Here is a 20287-nt window from a genome sequence, read left to right as displayed (position 1 = left end):
GGACATATACTCAAGTCTGTTCTGTTCATAGGTTGTTTTTTTTAAGCTGATCAAAGCAACGTAAGCTAAAGTTCTGACTTGTTTACAACAATATGAAAGTCTATGGGTGTATTTTATGTTCAGTTTGAAAGAGATATTTGATTAGCTGAGTGCAAAACTATATTTCTTGATTGAAATGCTTGGAGACCCCGGGGCTAGACTGTATTCATATTTACATTTGATGGCCAAAATATTTACATTTGGAACCCAAATTGTCTTTAATTTTTCTGTTATCTTTGCATTGTGTACCAGGTTTCCTAAAATTCCTCTTAAAAGTCATTGCACCCAGCAGCCATCTAATAACACCATATTGTGATTCAAGGGTCCTACCACCATTGTAGGATAAAAAAAACAATGGCAGCTTTTGACTAGATAGTATCTTGAGCACCGTAAAGATTGAGGAATTGCCACTAAACCTCAGAAGATCGTAGCACACTGAACTTTTGTCCTTCAAGAAGGTAGAGCGCTCCAGTGTCCGCGTCTCAGCCAACCTCACCTAAACATCTCCCTTCAAGTATAGAAAGCCCAGAAGAGACTGAACTTCCTCAGGAACCTCAAATAAGTTCACTTTCCTCACCCCCTGGTCAAACACAAAGAGCTGCCTGACATTCAGTTATACTGTGGTTTATCAACTGTACAGTGGAGAACATGAGCAACCTGCAGCAAATGGTAAACAGGCTTGTACAGATAGATAGAAACTTTATTGTCTGTTCTTTCGTAAAAACAGAAATTTGTCTTTGACATGACTTATCACAATAAAAAAAAAATACACCGACAAACACATTTTGTCCTGTTTAACACAGATATTGCAGCTTGGTTTTGGTTGTAGTAGTGATGAAATTGAAATAAACGTCTGCATTGACCAATGTAGGATAGCAGGCAAGATTACTAGACCCACTCTCGACAGCATCTGTTTCTGGTATTATGTCTTGTGGAATAACTGCATTAAAATTTTCATTTGAAGTCTGGAACTTACAAAAGCTATAGCCCAAAGCTTTCGAACCTTCACTATCTATTGGAAATTACACAAATTACATGAAAAAACAATCGTCATACATATATTAAAAAAAACAACAACAACAACACACACACACACACACACGCACACAAATGTGTCGTTATCTGAGACATATTGATAAACATCTTCCCTCCCAAGCAGCCTGTTTTGTGCCTGCATTTCTTGCTTGCAGGAACTCTTTTTGTCCACGTCGTGGTGCTGGCTACATCCTGGTGACTGATTCAGAGCAGAACTGAATTATTTTCAATTACTTTGGTTCAGTCTTGAATAAAAAATATTAGTTAATTAAACCAGTGAATGTTTCAAGTATTTAGTGATTAATCTGAAAATCTTTGTTTTTAAACATTTCTCTTCGGAAAACCTACTGTGAGTTTGATTTACAGCGTCAGAATACATTAGTTGTTGTTGTTTTCATTTTTAACTGCATGCTACACATTACGACTACAGTCGCACTCTCAGTTTGTGCGTGTACATGCACACGCATCTCTTTAACTACTCTACAATGCCCCTTCTGTGCCAAGATAGAATCTACAAATTACATTTCCATGTTAATATTAGCGATTTCACTACCTTTCAGTGGAAGATGTTCAGTAAGAGATCTTGTCCAAGACATTTTATCCCCTAACGGCCGGGGCCGTTTCACAGCGTAATAGTGACATTTACCTTCAGCGACTCGAAATAATTCAAACAACACAAAATTAAGCAAACCTGGCCGTTTAGTCGATAGAAATATTTACTCTGGCGCTCTATGAAAATTATGTGCAGGTGTTTCTGAGCTTTTCAGGAGAAGCTGTGACTATAATTTAGAGACAGATGTTATTTATGGTAATTCCCGTGCTGTAACGGAGTAATATTGGCGCGGAAATCACAATTTGTCATGTAATATTAAAGCTGTGTGTGTGTGTGTGTGTGTGTGTGTGTGTGTGTGTGTGTGTGTGTGTGTGTGTGATGAGCATATATAGCGCCGCGCTTCGCGAGGAATCACTGAATCATGGAAACCCGAGTGATAATGCGCACCTCACCGTCACCGTGGCAACCACAATACGTTACAGTGGATGAAGTCATTTGTTACGCCGATCGTCGCCATGGTTACAACCTAGAGAGGGCGCTGCGGAGGAGCGTTTCACGTAAAATGACGCAGGGCGGGGGCGTGCCCGCGGTGCGCGCTGCGCAAGGCTGCTTGTTGTTCCCGCAGAGAGGCGAGAAGATGGCGGCCGTGTCAAGCGGAGGTGCTGCTGGGTCCGCTGCGGCCGGGATTACGCACTCTGCCCGACCGACCCACGCAGGCATGGGCTCCCAGAACCGAGCCCAGCCGTCCTCCGGGATCAGCCACACCGGCCGTACAGGCACGGCCCCCGGGTGCATCACCAACCCTGGACACACTTCGGCCACCAGGGCCCCCCCAGCCCGAGTGGGCCACTACGAAATTGAGCGGACCATCGGCAAGGGGAATTTCGCGGTTGTTAAACTCGCCACGCACATCATTACTAAAGCGAAGGTAAGACGAGTGATGCCCGGGCGCTGGAGGTGGACAACTACAAGTTGTCATCGTTGTATTGTCTGCTTTTTCGGCCATGTAGTCGGGATGACGCCGGGGCCTTCAAGGCTCCGGAGACAACAGCGGCCAGCCCGCTTTAAGTGACACCGCCGCTCGGGTGTAGCGGGCTCCGCGAGACACGGGGCATCACGTCGGGCGACGGAACACACACACACGTTCAACACAAGATCAAGCCTCGTTTTACGTGTGTGTGTGGCAGTAGTGGCGATAGAGAAAGCCGCCCGGGCCCGGGGTGAACGTGTGGCAGGGCGCAGAGGACGGGGAGAAGGGTATTGACGAAGATGAAAAAGAGGAGACAGCGATCCTCTACGAGCTAGCTTAGCCCACCAGCTAATTAGCTGTTTGGGAAGAGGATTGAGTTGTTGTCGAGAGTGATGGGAAGGTAATGGGCTAAACTGTTTCGAGGTAACTTGATGACAAAACTTCCAGAGTGGAGGGGCTTTTTGTTTGGCCGATGCGTCGATGGATTCCCTTTTTTTTTTTTTTTTAATTCACTCTTGAAAAGTTGTAACTGGAACTCCGGTGAAAGTTAAGTATGACAGCCAAACAAACCATTGATCAGGTATCGTGTCGCTTCAGGAACGTTTCTTACATCTTTCCGATTGACTGAATGTCAGACCTGTACTTCATGTTTGCACAGTAGTCTTTCGTGGCACATTTGGTAACTTTTTTTTTTTTTTTTTTTTTTTTAAATGAGTTCTCCCGGACAAGAACACTCTTGACATGGCCAAAATTAGAGGTTTCAAAACTTTGATTGTAGGTAGATGTATTTTGCATGGGGTGGGCGCCGGTTTTGCAGTGTTGCTGTACGACTAGAGAGGCACGCTGACATACAGATGCCGTTATCAACTCATGCGATTCACGCAAAAACACAATAATTCTTGCGAGGATCCCTGACTTGGAGGTTGGTCAGTCAGAATGCTAATAGCCCTGGCAATCTGAGAGTGAGCTTGTGCCATTTAGATGAATTTATAATGCTCTTAATATACTGTGTTGCCATTTCATTTGTGCTGGAACATCTATTGGCTTGAAAGTGGAACCTTCAAACATATCTATAAAGCGACGGTGTTCAGATTTCTATAAATAACACATATAACAGCCTGTGTTAGAACTTTGACTCACTATGCACATCCTTTGTCACTGATGCCTCATGAAGCGCAGAGAACAGTAACTTACTTTGACTGACAGCAACTATAGTATAGCAGGATGTATATACAGTATTTAACCTTAGACAAATCAAGGCTCGACGTCTTGTGCCACATGGCCAAGGAAAGTTACTTTTTGTTTCATAAGCTTTGCTCAGTGGTATTAGTTGGCAGGATGTGGCTGTCATGATCATAGTAGACCTCGAAATATTAGAGGTAATGGACAGCCTGTTGAGACGATTTGATGAAGAGGTATTCATTGTGCGCATGCTGGTCTCTTTCCTGGCTGCAAATCTGTCTGGGACGCAGGCAGAGGACAGAGTGACATGGACCGACAGAATGAAAGAGGGCCCTTGTTTGTTGTCTGTCGATGGCGGGCACAGACGGACCGAGTCAGCTCCTGATTTTCATCAACAAGCGCGCGGGGTGGGGGGGGGGGGTGCTCTTGCCATCCCCAGTCGCTCATGAATATCAGAAGAATGGTAGCGTGTGCTCTTACGTGCCTGTGGATATCATGAATATGGATGTGATGATCAGTCATCAGATGAAATGTGCTTTGGAGCCTTGTTTTTACAGCCTTGGTTTCATAACGATCCGATGTGAAATGCTGACTAGTCAAAAATAGCCCAACAACTCTGTCTGTTGTTCGATGGAGCTGCCTGATATCCTGCAGTGCAGTCACACAGAGGAGGACCGGGTATATTTGTATTTGGTCCTCGTCTATGCCCTCTCTTGTTGTTTTGTAAGCCCTGAAAGATTCAACAAATTATTTGTTTGGAGTTCATTCAGCCATGGTTTCTGCCAACCATTGTAAAACTATTCTTGGAATCCAATCCCACCCCATGATTTCAGCAGTTCACAGAAATTAACCAAAACGATTCAATATTTTTGTGGAATTGCAATTTTTGTGACATTTGAAACTTGTGTGATGTACCCAAAGATTGGCCAAATAATGACCTAAAGTTTTTAACCATAGCGGGTATTACATTCGAGGCAACTGTTTTTCCTCTTCACTGGCAGTTTTATTTAATTTCTTTCCCCACGGTTTGAAAAATAAAAAATATCTGACATCCTGGAGGGACTGAATGACAAAGGCATACACACAATACAAACTCCTCAATGACAGATGGCCAATGTGCTATGCTGAGATGGTGTAAAACCGAAAGTTCACGGCCAGACGTGGACGTGTTCCTGAAGTGGAAGTCAGACAGAAGCTGTGACACAATATGGTTGAGAGGTAAAATGTTGCACCATACTCGCCCTACTTCCCAGCTTTTTCTCTGCGCATAGATGTTCCAGGGACAAAAGTGCCGGACTCTTAATTCACTTTGATTATATCCTGAAGGCAGCAGCAGCCTCCAGATGACGTACAGGACAACCTGGTTAGTCTTATGTATTAAGGATCAGTTCTCTCCTCTGAATCAATCCAATTTAGCCTGTACTGGCCTTTACTGTGTTTGAGCATGTATATATATAAAAAAAGAGGATCCAAACCAAATGAAATGTTCTGATTTCCCACGGAATTTCATTGTGAAATCTGTACACATTAATTGTGTAACAAAGAAATCGCACAAAAATAAGAAGGCAGTTGCTGATTGTCCGATGTGTTTACTTATTTAGTCTCCGAAAACGTAGGTTGTGTGGTTGTGTGGAAGGATTTATGGGAAAAGACAAAACATCTGTAAAAGATAGGTAAGTGTGACAATTTGTGACTCCTGCATATCAAATAATGATGGAGAATGTGGAAGTGGAGACCATGCCCTGCACTGATATTGTTTTACATCCAGCTGCTTCAACAGGTGGCCGATTTGCACATTGTGTGCGTTTCTTTCAAGACTCATCATCTGTTTAATTTCTTTTGTATGCACTGTTAATGAATGAAATGTCTTTGCATTTTACAGCTCTGCAAAGTTTTTTAATCACTCCATATTATCTGTTGTTGTATAACGGAACATGTTTGAATTTAACATCTCTGAAACTGATCTAGGAGGCAGATTAATTTCCATAAATCCTCTATGAATCTTCAATTGCCATTTTACTTATCATTGATCACACTTGGCACGTTTGCAAATGTTGCTGTTTTATCTGCTTTTTAAGAGTCGTCTTAATATTGATGGTCATTTTGAGTCCCATCTGCAGAAATGTACTTGTTGTATCTGTGTAGTTTCTCCTATTCATAAGGAATCAGCTGGACTGCGGCTGTATGTTTGTGTACATGCATTGTTGTGTGCCGTGTCCTTAAGAGGCCGTGGCCAGTGTCCTTGTGTGACCTCACTCAATATCAATACAAGACAGACATTTCAGGAGCTGTTTTTTTTTTGTCAGAAAGCCATTTTGGTCATGAGAGGGTTCTTTCACTTAAAAAAACAAACAAACCAAAAAAAAACTTCGATTTGTGTCATCATCATGCAAAGCATCGCTTTTTGTCTCGGGCAAAAGTGTGTTGCCGAGGCTGTTAGGAGGAGAGAGAGCTCTAGCGAAGTCTCACTTATTTCCTTGGTTTCCGGAGTGGTGATGGTGTTTACCAGAGTCCAGCCAACACTTAAGTGTCAAGCTCATTGTTGTTTGTGAATGGTTTCTTGACAGGTGCGTTTCGTTTTCCCACCTCAGAGTCTCGGGCGTCCGTGAACCTTGGCCTGTTTGTCGATGAAATGTTCGCTGAGCACAATTTCCAGTGAACCGGTGCTGTGATGGCGGTGGCATGTCCTGGCTCGACTTTCAGTGGGGTAGCAGTCCTTTAACCTTTTCTTTCTTTTTTTGTCCTCCTCTTCCTGAGTTCCCCGCTTTTCTCCCATGTGTTTTCGGTAAGAAAGGGACAGGCGGGAGGAAGGGGGCCTGGCAGGATGGCAAGCCTTAGGTAACAGGCCTAATTTACTGTGTAACAATTCCACTCACTCCCGCAGACATTTGCACAAACACACAGAGTTCTCCAGCATGCAGCATCCCCTTTCTGTAGCTCACACGCACACATACACACACAGTGCAAAATGTGATTTCATTTGGGTGAGTAATATGACAAAGCCTTGGTTTCTGCTTGACTTATCTTCCTGGCCTCTAGTCGTCTTCTGCTGCATCTCAGTCCTTTGAATCCAGCTTTAAAAGCGGAACGGCACAGACCAGACTTTGTGTGTGTGCCTCCGTTACGTGACATGATGTAGCGCTTTGCAGGCTCCCTCAATATGATGCTATTGAGTTCCACATGCATCGTGTCGGCACCCCTGTGTCTCAGCCTCAAGCTGCTAAGATGAGAGATCTTTTGATAGTTTCACCGAGAGGGAAATTTGCAGTTGTTGCCGCAGCACAAAGCAGAGGAGAGTTGGTTGAAGACAAGGAATGGTAGAAATGTAAGAGTAATGATGAGAAAAGTCTCAAAGTTAAAGTGTGACGGTCAAAATGGGCAGACGTCTGGCAGTGTGCGTGTCTTAAGGTCCACTGTTGTTTATTCCCGCTCTTTTGATGAAGCAGTCTGTCGCCGAAGCAGCTCTTCAGCTCTTCAGCTCTGTCGCGGTGCTCTGCAGGCAGTGAGAGTCCTCGTCCTGCATAAATGCCAGCTCCTTCTCTCACCCGCCAACTCCGCTGCCCGCAGGGACCAACTAGGGCTGCAGGCAGCTGTGTGCACATGTGTGTATCCCACAACAATCTATCTACTGTTGCTCGTCGACGCTATTGGTCCAAGCTGATGAAACGGAACTCGCTTGATATCACGCCGGTTTCCATTATGAGGACGATGGTGTCGAGTCTCAACTGCAAAAGGAGCTGAGTCGCCATGAGATGAGCTCATCGTCGGTCATAAAGATTGTGTGGAGTGGTCAGTATGAATGCGAATATTTGTCCGTGCCGAGACAGTTCTTGGTGGTTTTAATTAATCTGTAGAATGGAAACATTGCTCTGTGTGGACATGTGAATCTCCAATCCAACCACATCCCACCGGTTCTCTTTAGAAATAATATCGGGACGCTGATGAAGCAACTTGAACCGAGAGAGCCCATCGTCACGATTTAAAAAAAAAAAAAAAACAGTTTTTGAGATAAATTGAGCTTTGTGACACACTATGGGTAGAAATTGGAGGATGGATATGCTGTTGGACTGTGGTATTTTTTATAATCTTGAAAAGGATCGTAGTCCCATTGTTCTGTTTCTTTTTATATTTGCTTGTTTCTATTGGTAACTACCAGTTATTGAAAAGCTCTATACAGTTACATTTTGATTAATTCCAAATTTTTTCCCAACCAGTAGTTTTAAATCTGTCACTTAGCCAAAAAGGATGACAATGCATGACGCTTCTACTTTATACTTCGTCTTACTTAAAGTCAGTTAATCTGATTGATGGTTTTAACATCAAAATAGAAAAGTAGGAATGAGAAATTGAGGCACCAGACTTGAAAACTATAGGTACAATTCTTACTAGTGACAATTTGAAACATGGCTAAATGCATCAAGTGCAGATAATGTTGTGGCCAGGGAATTTAGGTTAAAGAATGCCTGCATATCCTTATTTGTGAAATGATTTTGTCCCAGGAGGTTTTGTCTTTGTAACACTGTCATGGGGATGTGGACCCCTCAGGGTAATGGTGTTAGGAGTGTATGCAATTTTTAATTCCTGCTTCTGGGCCCACAATGGCCATTGCATTTAATTTTTTTTTTATGCACCACGGTCACAAATTGAATGCATTACTCTGCTTTATTAGGGTTGTGGTTATCACAACAGCTCAAAGGCATCTGGCTCTTGTGATGTTTGTGTTCACCCAAAGTAGTCATCAAACACCCGATGAGGCCTGCCTGTGTCTCCAGATTTAGCCAACCCCCAGTGGATGCGCCGCTATGCAAGAAGAACAAGAAGAAAATGAAAAAAAACAAACAAACCCTGCCAAACCAGCAGTTGAAAGTGTGATGTCCAATTTTTCCACACTTTATCCCAGTCCTGTACTTTCAGCTTAACTCACTGGGCTGAGTCATTTCCACACGTTAACTCATACAAGTGCACACCACACAAGTGGAGCGCCACTGAAAGGCGTTGTGCTGACTCACGGTGCCTCTGCCATCGCTGTGCGCCCCACAAAGTACACTCTCAGAGTGCTGCGGTTTGTCCTGACCCCGTGCGACCTTATCATGCTTGCAACGGCGTGACGGTCTTGTGGCTTTATACAATTTTATCCGCATTCCTCGTTAAAAGCGGAGGAAACATTGTGCAGCCATTGGGCATGTGTGTGTACTTGTTGCTGATGTGGGTTAAGCCTCAGCATTACACCCTCTAGGTGTTGTAATCTGTGTCTCCTGTCGATGAAGGTTAACCTCATACATTATATCATCAGTGTGTGTGTGTGTGTGAGAGAGAGAGAGAGAGACAGAGAGAAGTCTGATGACCAAGCAAGATACGCTTTTCCCCGCTTTCAACTGTAGACGTTACACAACATATCCACGGGTTGTATTAACCAAATATGTTCCCTTCACTGACAGCTTTTCTTCAATACGGAACATTTTGGGAAGCTGTCTGACATTGTGATGTCCAGAATTGTCTTTTGCTATGTGTGCAGAGGTAACGCATGTCGCAGGAGCGAGAGCTTACCTTCAAACTCATTTTAAGCCGGTGAAGACAATCAGTGCTTCAGTTGTCAGATTTGCGTCAAGGTGTTTCTGAGAGTTCCTAAAGGATGGCGGAAGACTCAACACCATAATCTGTGTAAGATTATTCATAAATCATCCATTTACCATACTCGTTTTGACACAAGTTAGAATTGTACGGAGCGGAGCGGTTGAGTTGGTCTACTGTTCCTCAAGTTGTCATCTCGTAACAAAGGGAAGCGCCGTCCGTTCATCCACTCGCTACCTTGAGTGCACATGCACAGTAGTACTTACTGCCTGGTGAAGCATTGTTGTTGGCTTCAACATTCAAAGTTTGGGGCCATCTTTATTGAATTGGGGTCCCTGTTATCACAGTCGATCTCTGCGAGCCCTTTTTGTTTGCACTTTGTATCTGCTCCACATTTGATGAAGGTGTACGTGGTGCAGGAGTCCGTCCCAGGCGTACAACTCCAACTGTCACAGGGCTAACGCAGAAACACCGTCACCCCAACACACTCATTCATGCCTTTGGCCAACATCGAGTTGGCTGGTAACTGAACATGCATATCTTTGGATTTTGGGAGGAAACCAGAGGGAAACCCACAGACGCATAAACTCCTCACAGATGGGCCGTGGCTGGGAATTAAACCAGGAACAACACCACCTGCGATATAATTCCTTTTCAAAATCTTAACGAAATTAAAATCTACGCAGTTGACATGAATATTTTATCAGACTACCATGTTATGTTATGGATTTCAGGTGATCTGTGCTGTAATGTTACTTTTTTCATTGCTAATCACCTTTTGTTATTTATGGATTTGCTGCTTTTTATCGCGCTGCCTTCAAGAATGTTTGGTTTAGAAGTGTGGTTTTGCTTGACACCGAGAAGAGATTTAGTTTTTCGTTTGCATTCATGTCAGTAATGAATATTTCTTATTGCGTATGGGTGTTGTGGTATCGCAGAGCCAGTTCTCAAAACACGTCTGACCACATTGGGAACCTCTGTTTTATAGTCGCAGTGATCGGTTATGCTGGGAGGCAGCATGAAAACAATAAGATGCACTGCTGAAACGTGTCACAAAAATCTGAATAACAAGTGGAACGAAGTGCTGATGTACAATGCAGGGTGGTTGACAATGTTGCTTTGTTAAACGGCTGTTTGGCCACAAGGCCACAAGGCCACAAGTGTAGCCGAGTGAAAAGGTGAGGAAATAGAATTCAGTAAAATGACGCAAAGTTTATAGTTGGTTGTACACCGATAAATGTCAATGTTCAGTGAAAAAGTCAAATCATGTTTTGCAAACAATTTCTCAGTAATGACAGGTCTGGCACCAGGGTGACGTATGGTGAGAGTGTGTAATGTTTTTCCCCAAATATGACAGTGCGAGAAATGCTGGTATCTTACCGCTTCCACGGCCATAATGAACTTTCCAGGTCACTGAATGGCAACAAACATTGACTTTGAGGGCAGGCGTGATGTTCGATAAACATCTTATTGCACAATGCATCCTGGACCATCAGTTTGTTGTGGTGTGTCTATCTTTGCTTGCTGCTCATGTGGTGGCTATAAATACAAATGCTGCTGTGTCATGACCTGGAGAATAATGGTGCATTCATGCATAACTGGGAAGTGGGAAAGTTCTGGGCGGCGGGGGGGGGGGGGTTCCCCCATTAAGAAAGTGGAAATTTCTTTTAATTCCAACTTTCAAGATGCAAAATACTGCACTGTTGGTGCATTTACATGGCCATCCTCTCATCTCCGTGCAGGGTTCAAACCAGTAGGCGCGTTGCAACTCGCTATCAATGGCTAGCAGCATTTATTGACCATACGCTCTATCTTATGATATCCCAGCCCAAATCAAAATCGCCAGACTTCATTCAACCAGCATCTTGTAAAGAGCAAGTGTCAGTGAGCTGCTAATTTTGTTCTCTTTTCAGGGATCGTCACAGCAAGTCACTGCAACTTGCATCTTAGACTCGACATCTTAGACTTTTAAGCTGGATGGCTTCTTGCTGCCGCCGAGATTTGAACTCGACGTCACCACCTGGGTGCGACAACCCTTTGAAAATAAATCGTTTTGACTTGAAAACCATACTTTTGTCCATATGTTGATTTACAGGCATAATGACAGGGTTTGGCGTTGATTTGTTGCATCAACTGGTTGGTAATTTTTTCCCCCCTGTTTGTTATGCCAAGGCTCTGACCTTGGAAGTTTGAATTTACCAACTGATAATGTATAATCCTGTATAATCCTCACAGGCTCACTTTAATCACCTAAAAAAAGCTATAGTGTACTTTGTTTTTGTTTTTTCCAGTTTGGTCTTATGAGACTTTTTGTTTTCATCAAATACAGTAGTATTGCCAGTGGATAAGGTGAATTGATTGAAGCTGGGCAGCATATGTGAAAGCAGAGATGTGACTTTAGTGAAAATGTTAAATGTGTCCAAAGAAAATTCCTGATGTGATTAAAGGTGATGCTGGTACTAAATACTTTATGTGCCATTATAAGGTTCTACCTCACCTTTTTAGTTTGACCTTACATTCCTTAAATGTTTGCTTTTAGACCAACGTATGGATATACATTTGGCTGGGACAAATTGTGATTTAAATACAGAACCCAATGACAAAACATCCAGAGCACAAACCTGACTGAGCAGAAACCTTAGCTTTTCAAAACCATGTAACTTGTCAGATTTATTGAGCAGGTTTTAGTTCAACTTGTGGCTAAGCCCTCTGCAGCAGGTCTAATATTTATGAGGGCCACTCATGTTAAGTATTTCTCCTAAACCTCGGGTTTTGGGGTAGTTTTCGTTGCCTTCAGCCAGTCCGTGATGTGTGTGTCGTTTACAGTACAGTAAATGGTCCAAACACCTCTGCCGGGCACCAGCTGCTCGGACATGGTGCAGTGTTGAGGTCACTGTCTTGTGATCGGAGCGGCTATGTGACACTTCATCTCATTGCAGCCGGCCTTTCGGGAGCGTGTGTCTGTGTGCGCGCGAGTGTGAACCCAGATCTTTCAATGGAAAATTCCAGAGTCATGGAAGATAGTTAAAAGTAGATTCAACACCCTGAGATCACTGAAGTGCACACAGTCCAGTCACTGCATGATAATTGTACCTCGTTTGAACTTAAGCTGGACACCCAGGTCCAACTACTTTAAATCTCACCTCTGTTTACGTCACGGGAGTTATTCAAGTTTTATAATCTTGGTCAGCCAAACTATCCAGTCTGTGCAATCTGAGAAAGACGACAGTTGAATCATCATTCACGTAAAACTCTAAATATTTGCAAGTCCACAGCGTTCTCCTGACTGTCCCAGCTGGTCTTTTGTGTCTCTGTTGTCATTTAGCCATTAATGAGCCTTCCATGTTCCTCGCTCTTCTTTTCGGCAAGGTCGCGCTGCCCTCAAAGTGAGCACATTGTGCGTGCGAAGATGTCGACATCCGTCTGAGTGTGGGAGTGTTGGTGCGATCCAGATGTCCTGTTGGTACCCTCCAGAAGCTGCAGAGGGGAGCGATTACGTCAACAAAACCGGACGAGTGCCAGCTCCAGAAATAGATTACAACAGCTTAAAATACCTCGTAGACACACATTCCACGCAGATGCCCACATGCACTGTGAAACATATAGGATGTGGAAGGAGATGAGTTTGGTATACCTGCATTGACTTTTCAGTGTCATTAGAAATACTGGTTGGTGCCCTCGTCTCACAGATAGAGTATCCCCAGTTTGAGGCCGGTGGGTGTCTCCGTGCAGAGCTTGCATGTTCTTCTCGTTTGTGCACAGGTTTTTCCATGTACTCCAAGTAACTGGTCACTTTTAAATTGACAGTAGGTCTGAATGCGAGCGTCTGCCTTCACCAACAGTAGTCTGTAATAGGCTAAAGCCCCCCCGCGACCCTGAATAGCATAAAGTAACCAAATAAACATGCTTGCGCTTCATTTATCTACTGGGTGGCGTGTGCATCAAGGTAAATCACAGTGAATTGTATGACATCGAGCACAGCCGCCACAGATTACTGAGCTTTAACTTGTGCAACAAGGTACTGAGCACATTGTGACTGACACTGCTACTCAAGGGGGACACAAAGGCGAGGACACATATTCCCACCTCACCCTCTTTGTCAAATTTAACACACCCAACCCAATCTCTGACACACACCACTGCTGTGTGTGTGTGGCTTCTGCCTTGTGCTCCTTCACCTTCTCTCTCGCTGGCTCCTCCTTTTTACGTCCCACTGCAATCAGGGCCTTGATGAGGCACAGGTGTGCTTCATCACCTCCCTCCACACACGCGTTGTACCTCAGTCAGCAAACGGTGTCATGACGTGATGCAACAGTTGCTTGCTGTTACTGTCATAATATGACGTGAATCACAGAACACTAATAATTTAAAAAAAACATTGCTTTTATAGAACATACATCTTTTGTCCAGTCCCAACAGTGAGTGGCTCATCTGCAGTAATTTACCCCAAACGCTCCAGAGAGTGGGGTCTGCTTGTTAAAGAGTGCGGAACAAAGTTATTGTGTTTTCCTGACAGCGTGATTTTGGCAGACGCTGCGACTCTTGTTGCTCCCACCTGTAACCTTTGTTGGGGGAAGCCGAAACAACTCCACGCCTAAGCTTCGTTGGAGTCAGTGGAATGTTTTTCTCCCAGTGAGCCATCAGTTAATTCCGAGGACAATTACAAAGGACAAAAACAAAGTCGCACTTTTGACAATGTATATGATGTCTGAAGTCATTTGAGTGCATTGAGGGAAAAAATCGAATCGAAACTCAGATATATATATATTTTTTTAGGCCAAATCGCCCAGCTGTGCTCTCAGTATAATGGAGAATACAGAGATGATTTAAGTTGTGGTTTACTTCCATAGCATAGTACTCAATTTATATCTACAATAAAAATGTATGTCCACACCGGAGGAAAGATGTTTACCGTTTGACTTCATTGATATCAGTACAATTTCATGAACTACTGGTCATTTATGTGTTGTTGAGATTTACTTTCAATGTCGAAGTAACAAAAGGTTGTGGGAGTGGCAGAGCATTTTAACCAATTGCTTGATAATACATGTTGACAAGATTATTTTGTTTGAGGAAATTTAAAAAAAAAAAGTATCTTAAATTGTTATTGCAGTTTTCCTCTCAGATTAAGATCTCATCATGGGCACAGTTTCGACAATCCTCGTGCAGAACATCATCGAGGTAACCGTACCTGCATGTAGGGGAGACGTAAAGTCTACCAGTGTACATGTTTTCCCGCAATTTGTACAATACCCTTGAAGGGAAAGCACACAGTGAGCTGGATTATTGCCACTGCGCTCTCTCAGGAGCCCGATGCTCGCTCTTCCTCACTTCCCCTTCCCATTTGGAACAGGAAGTCGGGCTTCAGGCGACCTCACCTTCTCTGTGTCTATTCCAAGGAAAGGGAGAGCTCAGGATGCTACTCCGAGAATTCTGGCGTGTGTGTCAACGCCGCATGCTTTTCATTTTCTCAGCACTCGCATATCTATTTTTGGTAGAAGCTGCATTTTGGGGGCATCCCCATTAGCTTTGCTTGATTAAGTCATTAAAGTCATCTACCCATTGCTAAGTGGCAGAGCAAAGCCCCTGTCACACGCCATTACAGTCCACACTGCTGGAGCTATTGTGAGGGGCTCAGCAGTTACATAAGGTCTGTGCTTACAGTCGAAGGTCAAAGTGTAGGTCAGGTTACCCACACAAGCTAGAAATCTCAAGAAAACATTGTCTGACGAAACACAGTTTGAACAGTCATCACCCTACGGAGAGGCAACATCTCTGAGAGCTAGACACTTTTTTTTTTTTAAAGATCTGTTTATCTCTTTTGTTTTTATCTTTTCTCGTAATAATGGATTAACTCTCCCGGGTCATGGTAAATTGAGTCAGTCTGACTCACACCCTTCCCTTAGTGCCTGAGCTGGTTATTTTCTCGGCATGTTACTCTTCTGTTGATAATTGTCTCATCACAGCAGCGTTGCGAGGGCACCGGGACCGTGCCCCAGATCTGTTGCCTGTAATTTAAGTGTCAGCTGTATATTGTTGATCTGGATGTTTGTGTGTATTTTTAGAAGCCAGAGCTGGTAAGCATATTGTCTGGTTTATTTTGTGCCCTCGCTGCCCTCCATCGCCACTCATTTCTGTCTTCGACATGTGCTCTCCTTCGTAATCTCATCATCTCCCTTTACCGTCCTCATGCTCGTCTGTCTCTCCTCAGGTGGCCATCAAAATAGTGGATAAGACCCAACTGGATGATGAGAACCTGAAGAAGATCTTCAGAGAGGTGCAAATCATGAAGCTTCTCAAGCACCCCCACATCATCCGCCTTTATCAGGTATATGCTCACCCGCCGAGCGGAGGGCACTCTCCCCTCACACCTTTCACCCGAGACCTCTACTTTGTGAGCACAAACAGGAAGCAAATGTGTCAACGAATTGACCCAATCGTTTTCAAACGGAAGTACTGCACCTTGTAGAGTAGAAACCGATCTCTTCCTTGGTGTCATCTTTCAGTGCGCGCCTGAGTTTTATTTAAATTGTCATATAAGGTATTCATTCAGGGAGGCACGCCTCCAAATGCACACGAATCTCCAATCATAGAATAGCTTATAGAACTTCATGATGTGATGCAAGGGGCAGGCTGCAAAATTTGACAATATTTAGCAAGTTTTTGGTAGAATTCTGATTTTATCATGTAGCATGTCTGACTGTTTGACAGCCACAGTGAAAACGGACACATGAGAAATGTAGCAGTGAGGGTAGTATACTCACTTTAATGATTATGAGAGATTGTTCAACTTGTCTCATAACTCAGAACGTCAGAACAAAGTCATAGTCTGAAAAATAATACTGATATTATTGCTAATCCAGAGTCCTTGAAATGATCAGAGCGCAAACCTGTGAGTCTGACATTTACAACTGGAGTGCACTTAAGGCTGTTTTATGCTCGACGCGTCCGCAAGCGCCGCACGGCTCCATTACGTCATTTCAGCCCGGTTCTTGCGGCACGTCACAGATCCGTGCGACTCCAAATTTTTGTGATTATATGTGTGGAAAAGAAGGCGGAGCTGAAGAGGAGGAGGACTGAAGACTTCGTTATAAAGACACAAAAAGCATAAAGACGTCCACATCAACACTGAAAACACAAAATTCCACTCGGATGCCGATTTGCTTCAGTGTCAAACGTCAACAGAGGCAAAATGAAATTTGGAACAGATCAAACTGATTTACTCTCCAGACTTTGCAGCCACTCTAGTCTGGTGGTAGTGACCCTCATCTGTTAAATTATTAGATCCTGGCTCGATCCCACTGGTAGTTTTTTTTTTTTTTTTTCCCCTTCTCCCAAGAATTCATTCAAATGTTATTTTATTTGCTCGGCTATTTCCCAGTGGATGATCAACCTTCTCGGCACCAGAGCATCACGAGATCGGCACCTTAGATTTTATCTAGCTGTGATACTGACATGTGATCCCAGTCCAAAACAAAAGAAGTGGTGGCTTCATGAGGCTGTTCAGGCAAATGTATTGGGAGCTGATGTCTCATTTATAAATCAACCACAGAATACAGGTTATTTTTACCTTCTTTTATTCATATTTTAGTTTCTTGACCAGCAAAAACACGTCACTTGTTCAGTAATATTGCTGTCCTACCCGAGTTCGAGTGTCCGTGGAGTCAGAAAGAGTCACTTCAAGCTGAAATTGCAGGGCAAGTGACAGCCAGTGTCCAACGAGTTGTTGTGTCCTGCTAAATTCAGCTCTCCACTCACCTGCTGGTATTTAGGAGAAGTAGTGTACTTCTTCTACTATAATTTAGTACTGCAGGGACCTCGTGTTTGCGATGCACTGCCCCTTGCGTTTTGGGAGTCAATTGGTTTCTGTGCAACTCCCATGTATTACAGAAACTGACCATAAAGAATGCTTCTTTGTGGAGGTTGTAGCATCAGCATACAGTGTGTGTCATCTGAAGCAGCCAGCAGTTGTTCAAACATCCTCTCCTCACTTGATGTTGTGCAACTTGATGCTGAAGTTCTCTTGCACACATAGACTCAACACTGATCTCAACTACATTGGTTTTTCGGGTTTTTTTTTTTTTTTGTCTATTTAAATCTTCCTTGTTTGTATGCCAAACAATGCTTACTCATGCTGTTGTGTAACGGGTGAACCGCCCATCACTCGATGTTGGCCTGTCAGAGGGTCTGCAGGTCTTGTTTTTGTTTTTATCATTCGTTTATGTCTTCAGGTGATGGAGACCGAGAGGATGATCTATCTGGTAACGGAGTACGCGAGCGGTGGAGAGATATTCGGTAAGGAACTCTCTTGCACTGGATGGAGGTTGTGCTTGACATTTCTTGTCCTTCGGTTTATTACTCTTTTCTGCCCCCCCCCCCCCCCCCCCCAAAAAAAAAAACCCCAAAACAAACTAAACTTAAATCAAAAGCTGCCCTAAATTTCTCATCAATTGAACGTTTCTCCATTTTGTCACATTTCAGCCACAAATTAAAATGGCTTTTATTAGGATTTTATGTGATAGGTATGCTATAATTGTGAAATATAAGGAAACGATACATAGTTTTAAATTTTTTATTTATTTATTTTTTAATAAATGAAAATAAAAGTGTGATGTGCAAAAATTTTCAGCACTCCCTGAGCCACTTTTAGCTGTTACCGCAGCTTCAAGTCTGTTGGGGTCTGTCTCTACCAGCTTTGCACATCAAAAAAAAAAAAAAATCTTTGCAAAATATCTGAAGCTCCATCAGATTGGACGGCGAGCGTATGTGAAGCAAGTTTCAAGTCAGTGATTTTCAGTTGGACGAACATCTGAACTTTGACTTCGCCATGCTAACACATTAATATGTTTTGCTGTGTATTTCTGAAAACATCAGAAGTGAGAAATGAGCTGTGCATTTGAAAAGTTAAAACGCCACTTCACAGAAGTGTGCCTGCTGGGAGGGGGCGTGGCCTGCGAGTGTGAACTCACCTTCATTTCGGCCGCTGGCTGACACCACAGCTAAACTTTTCTTATGGGTTTTTATGGAAGTATGCAGGGGCTTTACCTGGTCCTTTGCTTCTCTGATCAATGCTCTCCTTGCCCGGCCTGTCGGTTTAGATAGACGGCAATTGTCTTGATAACGTTGCAGTTGTGCCATAATCTTTCCATTTTTGCATGATGGATTGCATAATGCGCCATGAAATGTTCAAAGATTATTTTTTTTTTTTTTTAAATACCTTAACCCTGCTTAAACCTTCTCCTCAACTTTCTCCCTGACCTGTCAGATGTGTTTCTTGGTCATCGTGATGCCATTTGTTGGCAAATGTTCTGTAATGAACATCTGAAGCGTCACAGAACAGCTGGGATTATACTGAGCTTAGACTGCACACAGGTGGACTCTATTCACTAATTAAGCATTTGTTTCATTGGATTTAATATTTAATGAGATCAGAGTGAAGGAGGAGGGACACTTCAGATTTTTTATTTGTTAAAGAAACCCAAATGAAACCCATGTATCATTTTCCTTCTCTTCACAATAATGTGACATGTCGTATTGATCTACACATAAAGTCCCAGTGAAATACATTTACATTTGTAGTTGTAATGTGGAAACGTTTAAAGGGGTATGAATACTTTCAAAAGTCTCTTTACCATCTAGGTCTGACTCAACAATAAAAAAAAAAAACGTAACTTTTAAAATCTTGAATTAAACAACAGATTGAATGATTGCTTAACTCCCCCAAAACTCTGTGTGTATGCGTAGACCACCTGGTGGCACACGGGCGCATGGCGGAAAAGGACGCCAGGAAGAAGTTCAAGCAGATTGTGGCGGCGGTGCATTTCTGTCACTGCCGCAACATCGTCCACAGAGACCTGAAAGCCGAGAATCTGCTGCTGGACCACAACCTTAACATCAAAATAGCAGGTGTGTATTTGTTTGCACTTGGATGCATGGGTGGGAAACTTGACTCGGTGGTTTTGTGATGTCTCGGTGAGTGGGTGTTGGCAAGTGTCGGCATGTGCTTTTGGAGCATTCTCCGACTTTGAAGGAAACGATCGGATTGAATCAGCGTGTCCTGCCCCATCCCTCCTCCTGGCAGATTTTGGGTTCAGCAACCTTTTTTCCCGAGGCCAGCTGTTGAAGACGTGGTGCGGCAGCCCTCCTTATGCAGCACCGGAGCTTTTTGAAGGAAAGGAGTATGACGGACCTAAAGTAGATATATGGGTGAGTAGACTTTTACGTATGCATTGGGCATTCAGAACTGGTCATTAAAAAAAAAAAAAAAAAATAGCATGTGGCTCATTAGTTTGGTAGGCAGGTTTGGTTAATTACTAGTTGAACAGTCATATTTACTGGTAATACACTCATAATCTGTTTGTCTTTCCTCTGTGTAGAGCTTAGGTGTGGTGTTATATGTGCTCGTATGTGGCGCCCTGCCTTTTGATGGCAGCACTCTACAAAATTTGCGGGCACGTGTCCTCAGTGGAAAGTTCCGCATCCCTTTCTTCATGTCCACAGGTAGGAGTGGCTCTCCCATGTGTTGCTGATACTGCTGTTGTTGTCTTGTATTTCTGTGTTGATGTCGGCTGATGTTTACATGCTTTTTGCAGACTGTGAGTACCTGATCAGACACATGTTAGTGCTGGAGCCCAGCAGACGGCTGACCATGGAGCAGATCTGTAAGAACAAGTGGATGAGGCAAGGAGACCCAGACCCAGAGTTTGACAGGGTGAGCCCACTATTTACACGTCACTGTGTTCTTCCCATTTCACCTCCTATCCCTACGAAACTGTTTTTCAGAACAGTGGTTCCCAATCTGAAGACTGGAACCGGGATCAAAAGGGGGCTCAGAAACTCAGATTTGCATGTGTCAAAAAAGAAAAAAACCTCTTCAGTGTAATGTTTTTAACACATTAGAGATAGGAGAGTGGGTCAAAGGTGAAATGGTTTTGCGA

General features: G+C 43.4%; 1 protein-coding gene across 4 annotated transcripts in view; it reads left to right on the top strand.

Annotated features, from left to right (window-relative positions):
• Positions 1-2264: 2264 nt before the first annotated feature.
• sik3 (SIK family kinase 3) overlaps positions 2265-20287 on the top strand; it is a gene marked incomplete at its 5' end in the record, with an annotated part of 36208 nt that continues 18185 nt past the window's right edge. For all 4 annotated transcript variants that reach the window (XM_080509367.1, XM_080509366.1, XM_080509365.1 and 1 more), the window contains 7 exons: positions 2265-2555; positions 15562-15678; positions 17582-17645; positions 19095-19256; positions 19432-19556; positions 19727-19850; positions 19943-20061. In XM_080509367.1, coding sequence (XP_080365493.1) covers positions 2265-2555; positions 15562-15678; positions 17582-17645; positions 19095-19256; positions 19432-19556; positions 19727-19850; positions 19943-20061 — 1002 coding nt within the window. The remainder of the gene's footprint in view (positions 2556-15561; positions 15679-17581; positions 17646-19094; positions 19257-19431; positions 19557-19726; positions 19851-19942; positions 20062-20287) is intronic.

The sequence above is a fragment of the Blennius ocellaris genome (genome assembly GCF_963422515.1).
Source record: "Blennius ocellaris genome assembly, chromosome: 2".
Lineage (NCBI taxonomy): Eukaryota > Metazoa > Chordata > Actinopteri > Blenniiformes > Blenniidae > Blennius > Blennius ocellaris.
This window is presented reverse-complemented; position numbering and strand designations above follow the sequence as displayed.